This window comes from Barbatula barbatula, assembly GCF_947034865.1.
Source record: "Barbatula barbatula genome assembly, chromosome: 24".
Classification (NCBI taxonomy): Eukaryota; Metazoa; Chordata; class Actinopteri; order Cypriniformes; family Nemacheilidae; genus Barbatula; species Barbatula barbatula.
Window position 1 is genome coordinate 3,705,892 of NC_136787.1, and position 16,271 is coordinate 3,722,162.

The following is a 16,271-nucleotide window of genomic DNA, read 5'->3' on the forward strand; positions in this document are numbered from 1 at the left end:
AATGTTTTCCATCTGGAACACTTTTGTTTTGTAATGAAATAAGCCGTTTAAATCCTACTCATTTAAATTAATGTGAGACATTCAGGCAGATGCCTTCATATGAAAAAGGGTTTTAAGATCATGACAGATCTTGAATCTAGTAACTTTGTATTAGCACCTATCGTACTATTGCTCTTTTATGACATATCGCGTATTGCTCCCTGAACTCTTTGTAAGTCGTTACAATGTAAATGTTTTCAATGTAAAATGAAAAACATGCTGGAGATCAATTTATCATATACTATTCACAGAAAATCTTAAGTTATTACATTTATTTTAACCGTTGCAACACACACCAGATACTAGAAAATTGTTTAATTAAATCCAATGTACAAAAAATAATTCCGTTTATTACAATAAAATACAGTTTATACAATATAATGTGAGCAAATGTAAGTGGTAAATCCCAAACATTTTGTCAACAGATTGTGTTGTTACTTGTTAAAAAAAGTGCAATAAACAGTACTAAATTCTTGTAAACCATTCTTCTGTCTTTGCTTTAATAAATTAACTTACATTAACTCCATAGCACGAAAAAAAACATTATTTAAAAATATAAATCTGTGGAACTCAAATTCCTCAAACAAACTACTCTAGATACCAAAAAATATGTATACTGTTATAAAATAACCAAACAAAAACTTGTTTTGTTTTTAAATAATGTGCCTGGTGTAGGTGTGGCATTATGGGCTCTCTCACTTGTTCTCTGAACAAAGGTGTGAAAAAGAGACACATGATACTTTTCATATAGAACGATGGTATAGTTATATGATTATTATGGGGAAATGAGAACAAACATGACAGATAAAATGACACCTCTTGAAACTGTCAAATTATAGAACAGGGAAGTAGTCATATCTGCACAGGTAAAAACCAGGTTAACCTTTCATATACTGCACTCTCTTTATGTCACGTCTGAATTAGACATATTCTTATGGAACAGTGTGTGTCCACAAAAAATAAAACAAAACTATGATCCATTTCATAATCGCATGTATTTTTCTGATGATTTCAGTTCCCTTGAATTCTCTCGTATCCGCTGTGCCGTGCTGAGCGACAACCTACAATGCTTTGCCAAAATCAATAAAGTTATTTCTTTGGAAATATTAAGACTTTAGTGATATTTAAAACAGTTTCAAAGGACTCACCTTATGGGTATTATAGAAAGCACAGTGAATGTGCTGGACAGTATGAAGACAAACCCAGGTAAGGTGTCCAGTGTGCTCTGGTAGATCTTAGTATAGATGGGTGTGGTGACCAAGCTTGCAACTTTGAAAGACAACTGAAGCATGACAAAGGTAACACCTATAGGAGAAAAATGAGACATACATCAATAAAATGCTATAGTTTTCTGTTTTCTACTTGAGCACTCTCCTTTTTCTGCACAGTTAAGCTCCAACCTAACTAAAGTCATAGTCTTACAAAGCATGCTAGAAACTTTCAGGCAGGTGTGTTGAGGCAGGTTGCTGCTAAACTCTGTAGGACAGTTGCCCCAGGACAGAGTTTGGACACCTCTGCCCTGAAGGTACCTGGCGAGTTAAAATACATTGCCACTTAGTGTTCAGAAGTATAACATCTTTTTACAAATATGTTTAAACTGGTAAAAATGTATCTAAACGTCTGTATCTCCTTTTGGCTTCATACTCATTCTGACAGTATTTAATGTGTCGCCATCTCTTTTTTCGCTGTTTATCTGATTCTGTGTTTTTGCTGCTCCTCCTAAAAAATGTGTCTAATTTGATCTAAAATCAGCTCAGACAATCTTCAGGCTAAAACACACAGAAATCTGTTTAGTATCGGCTAGCTATTCTAGGCCTAGTTAGCTTTTTGTTTAAAGGTGCAGTCAGTAATATCTAGCGGCAAGGATGCAAATTGCAACCTACCGCTCACTCCCTTTCGAAACACTATCACAGCTGACAGAACATGGCGAATTACATACAAGGGGACCCGCGGTGTATGTTGATAATAAAAACATAACGCTTTATTGCGTTAGCTCTTTGAACACCTCTGAAGGCATAGCTATGAATATTATATAGCATTACTATCAATAGATCGTCCCTCAAATGACACACTGACCTTTAACAATGCATTACCATGACTTTCTTTTACTCTGATGATGTACAACGTGCTAGCCTGACTTCGTAGTAGCAAAGTAGCAGATTTGGTATTACCAGGCTGAACTTTCTATGTAATTTATGTAGGCTACTGTATTTGTACTTTTGTACTGCACACTGTTTTCGTTTTGAAAATTCCCTGCTCTTGCTGTGCCTTTGGGTCAAAAAGGGATAAGCCCAGCAGTTGGGATAAATTACCCCAGACAATATTTACATTTGACCCAACAATGGGTTAAACAACTTATTTTACTTCGGCAGTCCAATGATTGGGTTCATCTCTTTTTGACACAACACTGGGTTGAAATAACCCAATCATTCTGTGAGTGTGGAAAAGTATCTGTGACCTATTGAGTTTTTGCTGCATGAGAAGAGAAATTAATGCTAGAGAAGGAAGGAAAAAATAGAGTTTTTTTCTTTAAATATAGAGTGAGCATTTAAACATGTTTCTGTCAAGTGTTCTTGGAAAATTGTTTTTAGAAAATAGACTTTTCATGGTCTCCAGCCTTAAATAGGTTCACATTTTTTCAGTTCTCTGTTTTTGTTTGATGTTCTCACGTGATTTCCTCCACTTGAACTTGGCTTCACTGCACAGCAACATACACAGAGTTAACTGGTGGTTAAGGTATAAGAAAAGTCCATATTTACAACCCAGCATTGGCAATGTCATATGCAGACACACTGTTTTAGGATGATTTGATCTACTACTGACAGAACGAAGAGTTAAGACCTACCATATGAAGTTCCCTTGACCTGTTTGGAGAGTAGAGAGCGAATGGTGGGCATTGGAATCAGAGCAAACAGTGTGAGAGAGCGAGCTACGGAGAAAAAAGTTATACTTTAGGATCAAAGTAGAGGAAATAAAGTACTAATAAAGTCCTTTATACTTTGTATAAATTGTATTGGTGTGCTTCTGTTATTCGTGTTTAGTCTGACTATATTTGAATGTTAAAGCATTTACAGAAAATAACTTTAATAAAATCATTCCATAAAATATATAAATCTTTTTTTATTCGCCAGAAAGTTAGAACGCAATAAACAGATAAGTGACAGAAAATGTAGTTCTTACCCAAAAAGTACATTGGAGTTGTGGTCACATATGCCATTAAGTAAATCCCAGATGCAAATGACACCATCCCGATCATGATCATACTCTCATCTTTAAAAGAACATCTAGTGAACACCTTTACACCAATGAAGCTGGTAATGAAGAGGATGGACCCAACCGCGTTTCCATAACCCACCATTGTCGCACCCCAGTTCATGGGGTCTTTCAGCACATACGCCGCCAGCATCTCCACCCCCCCGGCCACTGCTATGTCATACAAAATCCCACCCACGAAAAGCAAAACTATATTTGTCGTATCGCGGGCATCTTGGTTTATGATCCCGACACTCTCGCGTCTTTCCTGTTCGTCTCCAAGCGCTGTGAGATGACCAACCCGCAGAATAAAGACAGCGTAGATCAGACATACAAAGTAAAGAAGCACGCTCGATCCAGACAAAATGACTCCGTGTTTTAGATCAACGGTATAAAGATTAAATAAGTGTCCAGAAGCTAAGCTGCCGATGAAACCGGCGATTCCAAATACCAGCTCGGTTCTCATGATGTGTAAAGAGCGTTTTCCTTCAATCGCGCGTAAAGACACCAGCGCCATCACACCTGCCCAGTATGATGCAAACCCACCACAGAGCCCATGAATCACAGGCACCGCGTACAACACATTAAGAGGCCATTCCACTACGATATCCAACAGAAGTAAAGCCCTGGAAATAAAGTATCCAACTAGAGGGACAACAATCGGCACTTTTCTGTAACCTTTGTCCCCAACCTTTGCCAAGATGAGCGCAGGCACAATAGGTATGAATTTGTTGATCATATTGAAGGTCATGTAGAAGTTGGTGATGGATTTCTGCTCGCTGTCTGGGTCTGTGGAGTTGGTGGCACTTCGCTCTTTGACAACCATTTGGAGAGCGGTGTCAAAAAACGAGCTGGCCACTTGGGCGCAGAAGATTATGGGCACAATGTGTTCCGAACAGGACATATCGAAAACATAAAAAAATCACGAAACCATATAAAAAAATCAACAAAAGCCTCGTTCCTCCTTGTCGCCAGCCCAGATCAAATGGAGCGCTTGGGTGCAGTCCGTCGTGTCATTCTGGTATGGGGAAGTTACACATTGAAGTACTGTCAGTGGTTATTCATGTTTCGGACACGCACACACAAAGCACAAACATATCTAGCAGTCTCTGATTGGTTAGATGGTTTCCAAGTAATACATCAAACATTTCCTATAAAATAGTAATGACGTTTAGAAAATGAAAGTGAAAGCAAGTCTTTCAGGAAAGACAGGTGATGCAAATCTGTACCTGTGTGTATGTAACCAGACAAACCAGGCAAACTGGAAGAGGAGACACAATTGAAATGCATGCACACATTACCCCTAAAATACACCAAATGCTTTATTGTTTTACAATACACCAAGAGGTAAGGAAGCAATGCCGATTTTACATGTTTTCTTTTTAATGAGAAAATAATTATATACGTGTGCAAGAACAAGACCTACACTTACTATAAAACAATAAGCAGAATATGAACATGTAAGTGGTTTATGTGTCAACAGAGGGCATTTGAAGCTGAATTGCATCATCACTCAAAAATCTTTGTTTTAAGGAAGCATTTGCAATCAGAACTATTTAAACAACAGAAGCAGAACACAAACATTTTTAGTGTCATTTTAAGAGTAAAAAAATTAAATAAATAAAAACGCTGGTGACGCTATCAAGCTGTAGAAAAACAATACTTTTGTGATTTAATTGAAGGCATTTTAAAATTCTTTCTCCACAATGACAGATCTATTGCAGATGCACTATTTAAATCCGCTGCATGCACACGAAACGTGGACTGGGCAAAAATGCTTCACTGCTAAAGTCAACAGCACTGTAGTTCATGTTGTAGTTCAAAGCTATTGAATCTAGTGTTCAATTTATTGACAAATCTTCTACCATTAGATGTCCGAAATTTTGCCATGGTGCTTTTACACATTAGCAACTGCGAACTGGACAACTGCGAACTAGTGAGTGCCAATTCCAAAAGTTCCTCTTCTGGTATCTTTATTTCAAGAAATGTCAGCCTCTATCCTATTGTATAGACTTTAACTCAAACGCAACTCTGAAAAATAACCAACTTGCAGACATTATAGTACAAAGGACAGCATCTTTAGGAAACCAAATTTCGATTGCTGCAAGGTTTATGATGCAAAAACCGTTAGCATTATGGACAATACTTTAAGTTCCTTGTGCAATGTTGCCTACAGCCCCTGAAACCAAATGTCAATATGAATATCAATAAAATGCATATAGTATGGCATACTTGGCTCTCAAATACACACAACACTGTATATAATATATGAATAAATGTGCAGTAATAGTACTAAACATTTTCCAAAACTATATTCCATGCGCAGGAGCACTTTATGTGCTCAAATACAAATATTTTTTGTATTTCCCTGCTCAAATACAAATATTTCCCCCTTATAAAATGCAAATGATTTGCTCACCAACTAGTCATATCTCATATCTCATGTCAAAGTATCCAAGTAAAAATCCAATATCCTGCTCTGAGTAAAACAGCCACACAAAACAACACTTGTCTGTTTTATACAGATCCATTAAATAAAGAAACATTTATTCTGCAGGTGTACTTCAACTTCAAACGCCACCCAAATGTTACAATAATGCAACTATTATAGTTTCTAGTCTTTTTTGCCCGCAATCAAAGATCATTTAAAAGAGCTAAGCATTACTGTGTGCCACTCTAAATCAAAGGCTATAAAAACGTTGTGTATACTCCAAAAATACAGCAGTCAAGTAAATACTGTAGTGATATATATCTAGCCTATATATATATTACGTGAAGGTACAAAAAAAGAACTGAGCCACATTTGTCTCATGATGCTCCTGGGATTGTCTTCATTGGTTAATCAGCATCAAGGCAAAGGCAAAAGTAGAGATCAAAAATTAAATATTCTTTTTATAAAATAATTACTCTCCACGATTCTTGGTGTGTCCATCACTTTTGAGTTGACTGTCTATGGATGTTTATTCTTTGTTTCCTAATACTTTTAATGCTTATTTTTGTTCTTTAACAGGTTAGGACTGAACAAAATGCCAAAATAATGCGAATAATAAGAAACCAATTCCATATGTCCGACATTTGTGTTCATATCAATGAAATGACAAAGTAAAATATAAGTAATTTACTAAACCTGCATATTCCTCTTCCGCTTGTAAAGGCTTAATGCCAATGTATTAAGCTTTTTAACTTAAAATGATTGGAAACAACACTTTGGTAAGATGAATAGTTGTCCATTTAAGTTATTCTTCTCAACTTTCCCCAAAATACTGTAATGTATTCTGTTTATTCCTTAAATTTCTGGATTATTCACCTCTATTTTCCCCATGACTCTTACATCATCTAATACCCCTTCTTATCAAACCTGAGCACAAGTACAATACACACAATCTGCCAACATAAAGAATCTAACCTACGTCATGTAACCAACCATAAAATGTCTTTAAATATTCAACACTGCATCTTATGCCGTACTGTAAGCCAAACACAGCAATAACATTCTGGTCCACAATGACTGCCTATTACAAAGGGAATTTTTTCTTCTTTCATGTGAACACCAGGCCTACCTTTGACCTCAGATAAATGGCACCTATCCTGATTAAACCAGATACTCAGAGTTGAAATGTGAAGAATCTCACAAAATCACCTGAGATCGGATCATGTAACACTCTTCTCCTCGTACTAAAAGGCAACTAAGTCATATCCCATTCTTAATGTCCATAGCGACTAGGGATGTAACAATATCAAAATCTCACTGTACGCTAATACCTCGGTATAAAGTCCACAGTACAGTATTTATTGCAATATTTAATATGACAAGTGATGACTTGGAAAAATGCCATAAGCATCCTCATTTCTTCATCCTCTAATCATAACTGTTGCTTAGAGGTATAAGTTATAGTATGAGATTGGTCAAATGACCTGAAAATCCCTTTTATAAAATAAAATAATGGCACCAGATCGACCTTGCCAAAGGTAACATCTACAATTTTTCTAAAATTCTCTTTGCTAGACCCGGAAGACTTATCGTTTCATACAGTCATGTGACCACGATAATATGGAGACAGTTTTGCTATTGCGATAACACGATAGCGATAATATTGTTACATCCCTAATAGCGACACAATAACATTTTGATTTCTTCAAAAGTAGACTCCTAAATGGAGTGTAACTTCCACATTGAATAACTTATGTTAATTCAAACTTTCAATGCCAAAAAAGACATCTTGGTATAGTGGAAAGCAGTGTAGTATCTCTTGTTTCATTGTCTTTGTTCAGGGAAAATATGCCCAATCGGCCACAAATAAACAATCATGAGATCCATTTTTAGAGCAAAGCTTCAGAAAGGTGTAAATTGCAGTTGCGGTTGAGTTCCGGTTGAATAAATACTTTTGTTAATCCTGTTGCACATTTTCCCATTGGTTTCTCTCTGCAGAATCGGAAATGTGTTTTACTCTTCCTCAGCTTCTTCCTGGTTGGCATACACACCAGCTTCCCAACGGAGGGCCATGTTACTTTTTCTGCGAGTGACACGTGTTGCCTCCAGGACCTGAAGACAAAAATAAAGACACTTAACAATGTGTGTGCGTTTCTTAACTGCAATAACTAGTTTATGAGCTTGTTATTATAACTATGAAAATTCACCAAAGATTTGGCAAAACCATTTTCACAAGTTTTAGGTCTAAGTTTGCTCTGGCGAACTGCTATAATGCATGTTTGTTGATTGTTCTTTTTATATAAAGATGAATAAATATAAGATAAAAAAATTAAATTGCAGAATAATCTTTCTTTTAACATGCTTTTTCTAACAAGATTTTGCTTTAAGCATGATCTTTATGGAGCTTTATGGACAGATGCCATACCCTATATAATTTGATATTATGCTGTAAGGGATAGCCAAAGTCAATACAATTTTCTTGGTCATCGGCAATTGGCTACAACATTTGGCAATTTTAATTATAAGCCGCACAGACGTTCTACTAGCTAAAACGGATGACTTAATTCAAATGTATGTTCTACAACTGTTTTTGATTCAATTACCAATAGATTCCTGGGATTTATAATTCATTTCCTCAATCAATTTTATGAAAGTTGTCGCAATTGCCTTTCAATTTTTGTATTGTTTGTTTATTGAAGAACATAATCCACATACATGGAACTATATACAAAGCAGGGTGTGCATTATAACAAGGAAGAAAGAAAACCCCAAAAACCTTTAAAAATAAATAAACAAATCACTACATTTCCAACACTTAAATTGTTTTAGCTCTGTTAATTCTTGTGCAATATTTTCTTTAATTCTGTGAGCCACATTTTGTCAGCCGGGAATGTGGGTTCATACCAAATCTTGAAAATAACTTTCTTGGCTGCAGTTAGTGCGGTGTACAGCATTCTACGGTGGTCGACATTCAAATCGAGATCATAACGCCATTGTCTTATTTTCTTGCAAACACTGTTCGGTTTCAAATAATGTGATGATTTTCAGAGGTGATTGGTTTAGCCATTACAATAGAACGTTTAAAGAATTAAAAAAAGTCTATGAAACGAAACAATGCTAAAACGTCTAAGAAAGTGGCCAGGGTTCATCTATACCTCACAGGCTTGTTTCCATTCGCGTCAAACTAAATATGGCCATTAGAAATATCCATTAGAAAATACTAAGCCTAATAGTGAATGTATTGTAATAGAAGATTTGTATGACCCTTTTGGATATATCTTTCCTTTAAGAAGAACCCTGATTTTTTAAAACAAGTTAGTTAGAGATTATAATTCCACAATACGGACAAGCACAGCACAAAAGCAGATATCATAAATAAAAAGATAATAATAAACAGGACATGGTAACAGTCATGCTTTTTTAAAAGAAGTCACTTACATCAAGTGTCACACTCACAGAGGCTATTGTGCCTTATTTCAATGAACCTAAATGTCCAATGCAAACATCTCAAATAACTTCATATTATTCATATAATGACGATTATGAATATATCAAATATTAAAATAAACAGACAGACATTAGGGATTAAGTATTCTGACTGGAGTGGATTGTCAGACAAATGGAAGACAAATGGACATTGGACATTTTATGTTCACAGTTCCACTGTCATGGTGTGGATAGCTCACTCAAAACTGAAAATTCTTTCATAATTTACTCACCCTCATGTCATTCATGTAATTTTTATATATTCCAGTAATCCCAAACAAAACATATATAAATGCTATACTATATTATACTGTAAAACAACATAATAAAATTGTGTTTTGTTGCAACAAGAGCCATTTTCTGTTTCGAAATGACTGTACCCCTGTGTACAAGTCATTGATGTTTGGCTCAAATGTGTTCAACTGGTTTCAGGTAAAGACCAGTAAAGTTCTTCCACACAAGACGGCACCAATCATTTATTTTTCAACCTGCTTTGTGCACAGGGGCAGTGTCATGGAATAAGAATAGAGAAGGGCCTTGCCTAAATGCTTGCTATAAAACCAGAAGCACACAATTCTATTATTTAATTTTATGTTGTAGCATTAGGATTTGTGCTCTTTGAAATAACTAAATGAATCAAACCTGTTGAAGGGAGCGTTCCAATACTTTGGTCAACGTAGTTTATGTGACGTTCTTGAACCATAATGATGACAGAATTTTTATGTTTAGGTGAACTATGCCTTTTATAATTCACACTCTTCTGAGTTAGTTGGTCTCAAGACCTTATAAGGTGCAAATACTTTGAACACACCATAAAGTGCAGATTCATATATGCATGATACATATTGAATGATGTAATGAATTGATGCACATACAAAATTTGTAATCTTGTGAACACTTTTTATATGTCAAAATATTTGGCACCGCTAAAATGCAACCAAAAAATAACCATGCAAAAACACACAAGAGGGTCCAATATAATTCAAAGCAAGCATTGTGCAAGTACCTCAGTTGTAACTGAGCGGACGTACTGACCAGAGGGAAAAGGGAAAAATTTGTTAACGTGAAACATTGGCTATAGTGAACAATAAAACTGTTAAACAGATTACCTTCCATAAAGCCTTAGCTTATGAGGACTGTTGTTTTTATATTTAAAACCATATAACATGAAAACATCATATTAGTTAAGCGTTGATCATTACAAGTTACAACTGTGTCTGAACGGTGTCTAAATGGGTTCTATTATGTCTTATGCGTGTCTTAAGTTTTTTTCAGGATTTCCTTTTGAAAAAGTTCAGAAACGCTTGAATTATGAATTTATAGCTTAGAGCGTGTTTCAATTTCCTACCCTTACCAGCCGCTCTCCTCTTAGGTATAAAATGATGGTATTTCATGTCTTGTTACTGGTCAAATTTCCCCAAAAACAGAACATTTGTGGTTAACAATAGACTTTTGTTTCCCCAAAACTTCAATATAATCAATGAATACAATTATAAACACAGAAGTATTTTCAGTGCAGCATAGCTGAAACAGGCTCTCTTATTTGTTCTCCCAATAATAGCTTTAAAGGGATAGTTCACACAAAATGTAATATTCTGTCATATACTCGCCCTCAAGTTGTTCCAAATCTGTATACATTTCTCTGTTTGGTTGAACACAAAGGGATGGTTTCAGGAACAGGGATTATTTTAAAATAGGCCTTAGTTGCATTAGCATATTTAAGACATTATTAAAAACATTGCTAACAAACATAACTGTGCTTCTTGAGACAAAACAATGGCACTGCTACTGTATATTTTAGGCTAAGACAGGGCAAGTTGTTTTCGAGACACCGCTAACACCTCTAACGTTTAAATTAGTCTGGGACTAGTCTTAAACTCTGTCCGGGAAACCACCCCAAAGAAAGATATTTGAACCAATGTTAAAAACTGAGATTTCTGAGGCACGAAAAAAGTATGACTTTTGTTGAACACAAAATAAGAAATTTAGGAGGCACATTGGTCCCCCAATAAATATCTTTATTCATCTTAAACAGAACAAAGAAATGTATACAGGTTTGAAACAATTGGAGGTTAAGTAATTCATGACAGAGTTTAAATTTTTGGGTGAACTATTCCTTTAAGAAGAAATGTGTTCTTGACATCTGAAAGCAAAACAGGAAATATTGTGGTTGATGTAAAACACTGTATCCTCAACAGACATTTGATGGTGGGTTTTCACAAGTCTTTATGGTTTCTTTTTCTACATGAGCTGGAAAGTCCCTCTTTTTCCCATTTTTTATGAGGTGAAAAGGGAACCAGATCACGTTAACTGGGTTTTAGCTATATAAATCATATTCCGATCTCAAATGTATATGCTAAAAGGGAAGATTCATGTTTTGATTGTGTCAATTCAGATTGATACAGTATGATTAGGACTATGCAGTAGATGGTAGACCAATTCATTTCCTTAAAACGTTTCTCTGACAATGCATTACGTCATATCTATGTAAGAAACTTACGCTATTGTCTTCCACTTGCTCTCTACGCTTCACTTTGTGCGTCTCATAGTCCTCCATTAGTGTCTCCATGAAGTTCTTGGGTCTCTGACCTCCAGAATCATCACTTCCCAGATCAGACAATGGCGAGGGCAGTGCGCTATCTGAAGAGCATGGTGATGCTGGAGGCACCGTACGAACCTTCTCGATTTTACCTAGAGACACAAGAAAATATAAAAATAATTTAGACACAGAAAGACAGACAACTTTCTTTCTTTCTTTACTGTATTTATATAGCACACATACCACAACAGTCATTGCCCAGGGTGCTTCACAATAATACAAAGCAAACACTCACATTCAAAAACATAAAACAAACAAGACATCATAAAAGCTATCCAACAACTGACAGCTATGCCAATCCCATCCTACAGACCCCCGGGATGAGTTTAATTAGTGGGCTTTTAGTTGGGCCTTAAACATTAGGGCAAACACTTCGCCAGATAAAAGTTTGGCTCGGGACAAAGCTCTGTCACCCTTTCGTTTATAGTTTGTTCTTACAATAGCAAGTATGTTTTGGGTTTCAGATCTGAGAGATCTAGATGGAGTATACACTGACAGAATACCAGAGATGTAAGAAGGTGCCAGGTTGGTTAAACAATCGTCTGTGACAATAAGGTTTGAAAATCAATGCTTTTTTATGTAAAGAATTACATCATTAAGGAGATGTCAATCACATGATAGCACAAAGTAACATACTCCTTTAACAGTCCTTTAGTAGATAAGCCCAAATCCCTTTTTTGATAAATTAGTCCTTATGCAGTTGCCATGACACCAATAGAGGGCAGACATGAACTTCTGCAGTTTGCCAAACCTGAAATTATATGATGACATTAATACTGTCCAGTTATGCTAATATCTGTAGTACCATGCTAAATAATACTTTTAAGTCTATTTGTGTGTCCATTATAAGAATTTATAATTTTTTCCTAAACATGAATCAAACATTAACAATGTTATTGGATTGCTTCCGTGAATTTCATGGGCACAATTCCAGTTCTTATGATGACAAACAAAGTTGTAGGGCTTTCTTATAACTGAAAGCCAATTAAACACATATGTGTGATATTTTCCCCACATTTAGAATTATAGTTAACTAATCATAAACTATGGAATAACACTTGTGTATCTTAGCAAATTGTGCGATTATAAAATCGGAGATAAATCATAACGATATTTTTGCATCTTCAGAAAGCCCCCCTTTGCCTTTAATTTGCAGAGATGTTCTTTTGGCACTTTATTAAGTTGCTTCTTGAGGTCTCATCCTGTTTTTTTAGAATCCATGCTGGCTGCTTACATATATTCATTATTTAAACATTCAATCATACTCCTTCAGTTAAACCGTTTTAAAAACCATGAGCAAAATTTCAGTCAAGTTGTCTAAATGCTAGTGTGTACTAAAAAGATGAACTTACTGGCTACTATGCAGCAGTTTACTTCAAACCCTTTTAAAAAGCACTGCTTGCTATAGTGCAATTAAATTGCATTAAATTTAATTAAATAAAATGTATTGAGAATGACTATATGTGTCTATTTACACTGAGAACAAATAGCCTGCCTTGTAGGCAGAGACTATTTGCACTAGCTCCGCCAATATGTGATTGGAATAGAGAAAGTGTCAGAACGACACCATTTCAAAGAGTAGCTCCAGTGGCGTAAGGTGTAAGGTCTTCATAGCTTGACATTGGAGACCATTGTTCTAATCCACCTCTTGCTGAACATGCTCTTTTACCTTTTTCAATAACCTTGCAGACCAATAAGGCATTTGTTTTAATAAAATTGATTTAAGACTTAAAACTCTTTTTTTTCCACAAAGTTTTGCTTTAGATTAAGGTCAGGGGTAGGTGTAGGGCTTTATATTTGTATAAATATAATGATTTACACTGTTATAACTGCATAATGTTTAATGCACAACAATACTGAGGTGCAAATAGTAACGTTATCTGCCACTATTTTCAAGTAAATAGCATCTAACTTCTATTTCTACTCAATCCAGCTATTTTTGGTTACTGTAAATAGCATGTCGCTAAGAAATGGCTTCTGCTATTTAAACTTTGTGTAAAATGCAAATAGCAGCTGCCTTGTAACATGCATGTGAATTCAGCATACCTGGAACCGTCTTCCCAGTAAGGACCAACTTGCTTGGTTGGTTGCTGGACTTCTGCTTCTGTGTACGGGGCGGGTGCAGGGCTTGTACCTGCCGTTGTCTTTTCAACTCTTCCTCACGTTCCTGAGCCGCTCGAATCTCCTCTTCAATCATGGAGAGGGTTCTTTGTTTACGTGAGCGCAGTTTGAATGGCCCTGAGGTCACTTCCACTTCCTGTGCCCGAGTAACAGCTGCAGTGCTCCTGAGCTCCGCTGCCTCAGAGTATTTACTGAAATAACTGAATTCAGGTTTTTCACTTGGTGGTGGAGAGGGACTGGGTGGCTTGTAAGTGTTAACTGGGATAACTGGTGCTGCCTCAGAGTATTTACTCAAATAACTGAATTCAGGTTTTTCACTTGGTGGTGGAGAGGGACTGGGTGGCTTGTAAGTGTTAACTGGGATAACTGGTTCAGCATGAGCTACTGTCATTTGAGGAGTGATGGTTTTCTCTTCCAGGGTGGATGGCACTTTAGGAGGTGGCGTGACAGTAGATTTCTCCTTTAACTGTTGTGGTTGAAACGGAACACTTTCCTCTTTCGCTGGGATGGGAGACGACTGTTGTGTGGCTTCAAGCGGTTCCCACTTGTCATTCTGCTGGGCAATGGCTTGCTGGATAGCATTTTGGACAAGAAAACCGGCATGGTATTCTAGCTCTTCCTCTGTCAAACCATCTTCCTGATAAGTTCCACTATGTTCACCTGGAGATTTGATAGCACTTTCACAATTCCCATTGATTGGGGTGGTAACCATCGGAGTTGAGGGAAAAGAGTACTCCCCAAGAGAGTTTTCCAAATAAGCACTCATGGTTTCAATTGATGCACCACTATCACTTATGTTGTCCATGCTGAAATCATTGGACAGTGTCTCAAGGACAGTGGTGTCCTGAGATCTTAGGGATAGGTCATCTAATCCTGAATCTATTTCTTCTGTATGGTAGAAGCTGTTGAACGAGCGTTGACACAGATCTGAATCTTCTTCCTTTACAATAGTCATAACTGCTCGAGCACAAGTGAAATCATCTTCCTGCAATTCATTGTGAGCAAATTTATCCTTGGGTGGTATGACGGATTCTTCAGAGCAGCAGTAAATAGTTTCTGCTTTGACTGTAGTAAATTGACTTTCATCATATGACGTGATCCCCTCTTGACTGGCAACTGTGACAGAACCACATAGCCTCTCTACATGCGTAACTTCAGGAGTTTTGAAGAAAGGTTTGGCAGAGTAAAGCTGAGGTGCAACATTTCTCTTCGAGGTTGTAGGCTGCTTGGCATGTTCCATCTGCAGAAACTGCTTGCGTGCTGCTGAAAAGTCGATCTCCTCCATGACAACATCCTCCTTGTTTCCTATTTCAGGTTGGATAAATGTGATTGTTTGTTTGGATGGCACTTCTGTCACACGGTTGGTTTCTGGTCTCCTCTGCTTCCTCTCCTCATATCTTCGATGGGACTCAAGCTGATCTGGCTCTAACTCCTCCTCCAGTGTCTTTTCCTGAGGTGGGTTCCACCATTTTGCAGCAATTCCTGGGTTTTTCTTAACTGCCTGACCTCGAATGAGTTCCAGCCTTTCTCTCTCTAGCTCTGCAATTTCCTCTGAGGGTCTGATCTTCTTTACCCTAACTTCTTTCTCTGTTGGAGGGTCAAATAATTTTGATGGTTTCTTTTCTTCATGAAATGGTCGGAGCTCAAAACGTGCCTCTTTTTTGACTGGGGTCCTAGGTGACTCATGTGAACTTACACAGTTGTTTTCCATTATTGCTGCGTGGCCATTGGGTTTGGTGTTGAAGTTATCATCAACATAAGTGGTCGGTTTTTTCCCTTCTAAAATAATTTCATGATTTTGTAAGGTTGATGTGTCAAAAGTATGAACAGACGATCCACTTCCGTCAATTCTAATCGCCTGAATCTCAGGGGTACGTGTCCCGTTTAAATTCATGTCAGCTCCCGATTCACAACAGTTTGCTTCAAGGACCTCATCTAGGTAGAGGATTTCTTGGGCAACTTCGCTGTCCAGTCTCACTCTATTCTGGTTCATGTAGCTTTGCTGGGTCTCGGCTTGAGCATCAAGCTCCATGCTGTTCTCGGCAGATATCACACTAACAGAATCAAAAAAACTCACGGTCTTCGGACTTCTTACTGTTCTCAGCTTACTGTCATCCTCTGAGAGTACTGGGGACTTCTAGAAAAAAGCAGAAATTACATTAGTTATGAATTACAAATTGCAGTTATTCTTCTAGATGATAAACATTGTGTCCAGCCTGTCTTTCTTTCCATTACCACAATCTGTGGTACATTAGAGAGCGGATCGTAAAAAAAATATTGTATGTGACAATCATGCATTCAGTAATAGATACTGTTCAAGACAATGATTGGAGGTAGGAGATA

The 16,271-nt window shown here is 36.9% G+C and overlaps 2 protein-coding genes across 4 annotated transcripts in view; both read right to left on the minus strand.

Moving 5' to 3' along the window:
• Nucleotides 1-298: 298 nt before the first annotated feature.
• slc46a2 (solute carrier family 46 member 2) lies at nucleotides 299-4,346 on the minus strand. Of its 2 annotated transcripts, none has more exons than XM_079449163.1 (4): nucleotides 3,220-4,346; nucleotides 2,885-2,968; nucleotides 1,188-1,344; nucleotides 299-1,108 (listed from the first exon to the last, which is right to left on the minus strand). In XM_079449163.1, exons 1-4 carry the CDS (start codon nucleotides 4,193-4,195, stop codon nucleotides 1,051-1,053), a joined length of 1,275 nt encoding a protein of 424 aa, XP_079305289.1. In that variant the 5' UTR covers nucleotides 4,196-4,346; the 3' UTR covers nucleotides 299-1,050. The 2 variants fall into 2 exon arrangements, with proteins under 2 accessions (XP_079305289.1, XP_079305288.1); XM_079449162.1 differs by having other exon boundaries at nucleotides 299-1,100; nucleotides 3,220-4,325.
• Nucleotides 4,347-4,652: 306 nt separating this feature from the next.
• palm2akap2 (PALM2 and AKAP2 fusion) overlaps nucleotides 4,653-16,271 on the minus strand; it is a 74,050-nt gene continuing 62,431 nt past the window's right edge. For both annotated transcript variants that reach the window (XM_079448409.1, XM_079448410.1), the window contains 3 exons: nucleotides 13,854-16,065; nucleotides 11,709-11,899; nucleotides 4,653-7,834 (listed from right to left, as the gene is read on the minus strand). In XM_079448409.1, the coding sequence (XP_079304535.1) occupies nucleotides 7,736-7,834; nucleotides 11,709-11,899; nucleotides 13,854-16,065 (2,502 nt within the window). In that variant the 3' untranslated portion in view covers nucleotides 4,653-7,735. The remainder of the gene's footprint in view (nucleotides 7,835-11,708; nucleotides 11,900-13,853; nucleotides 16,066-16,271) is intronic.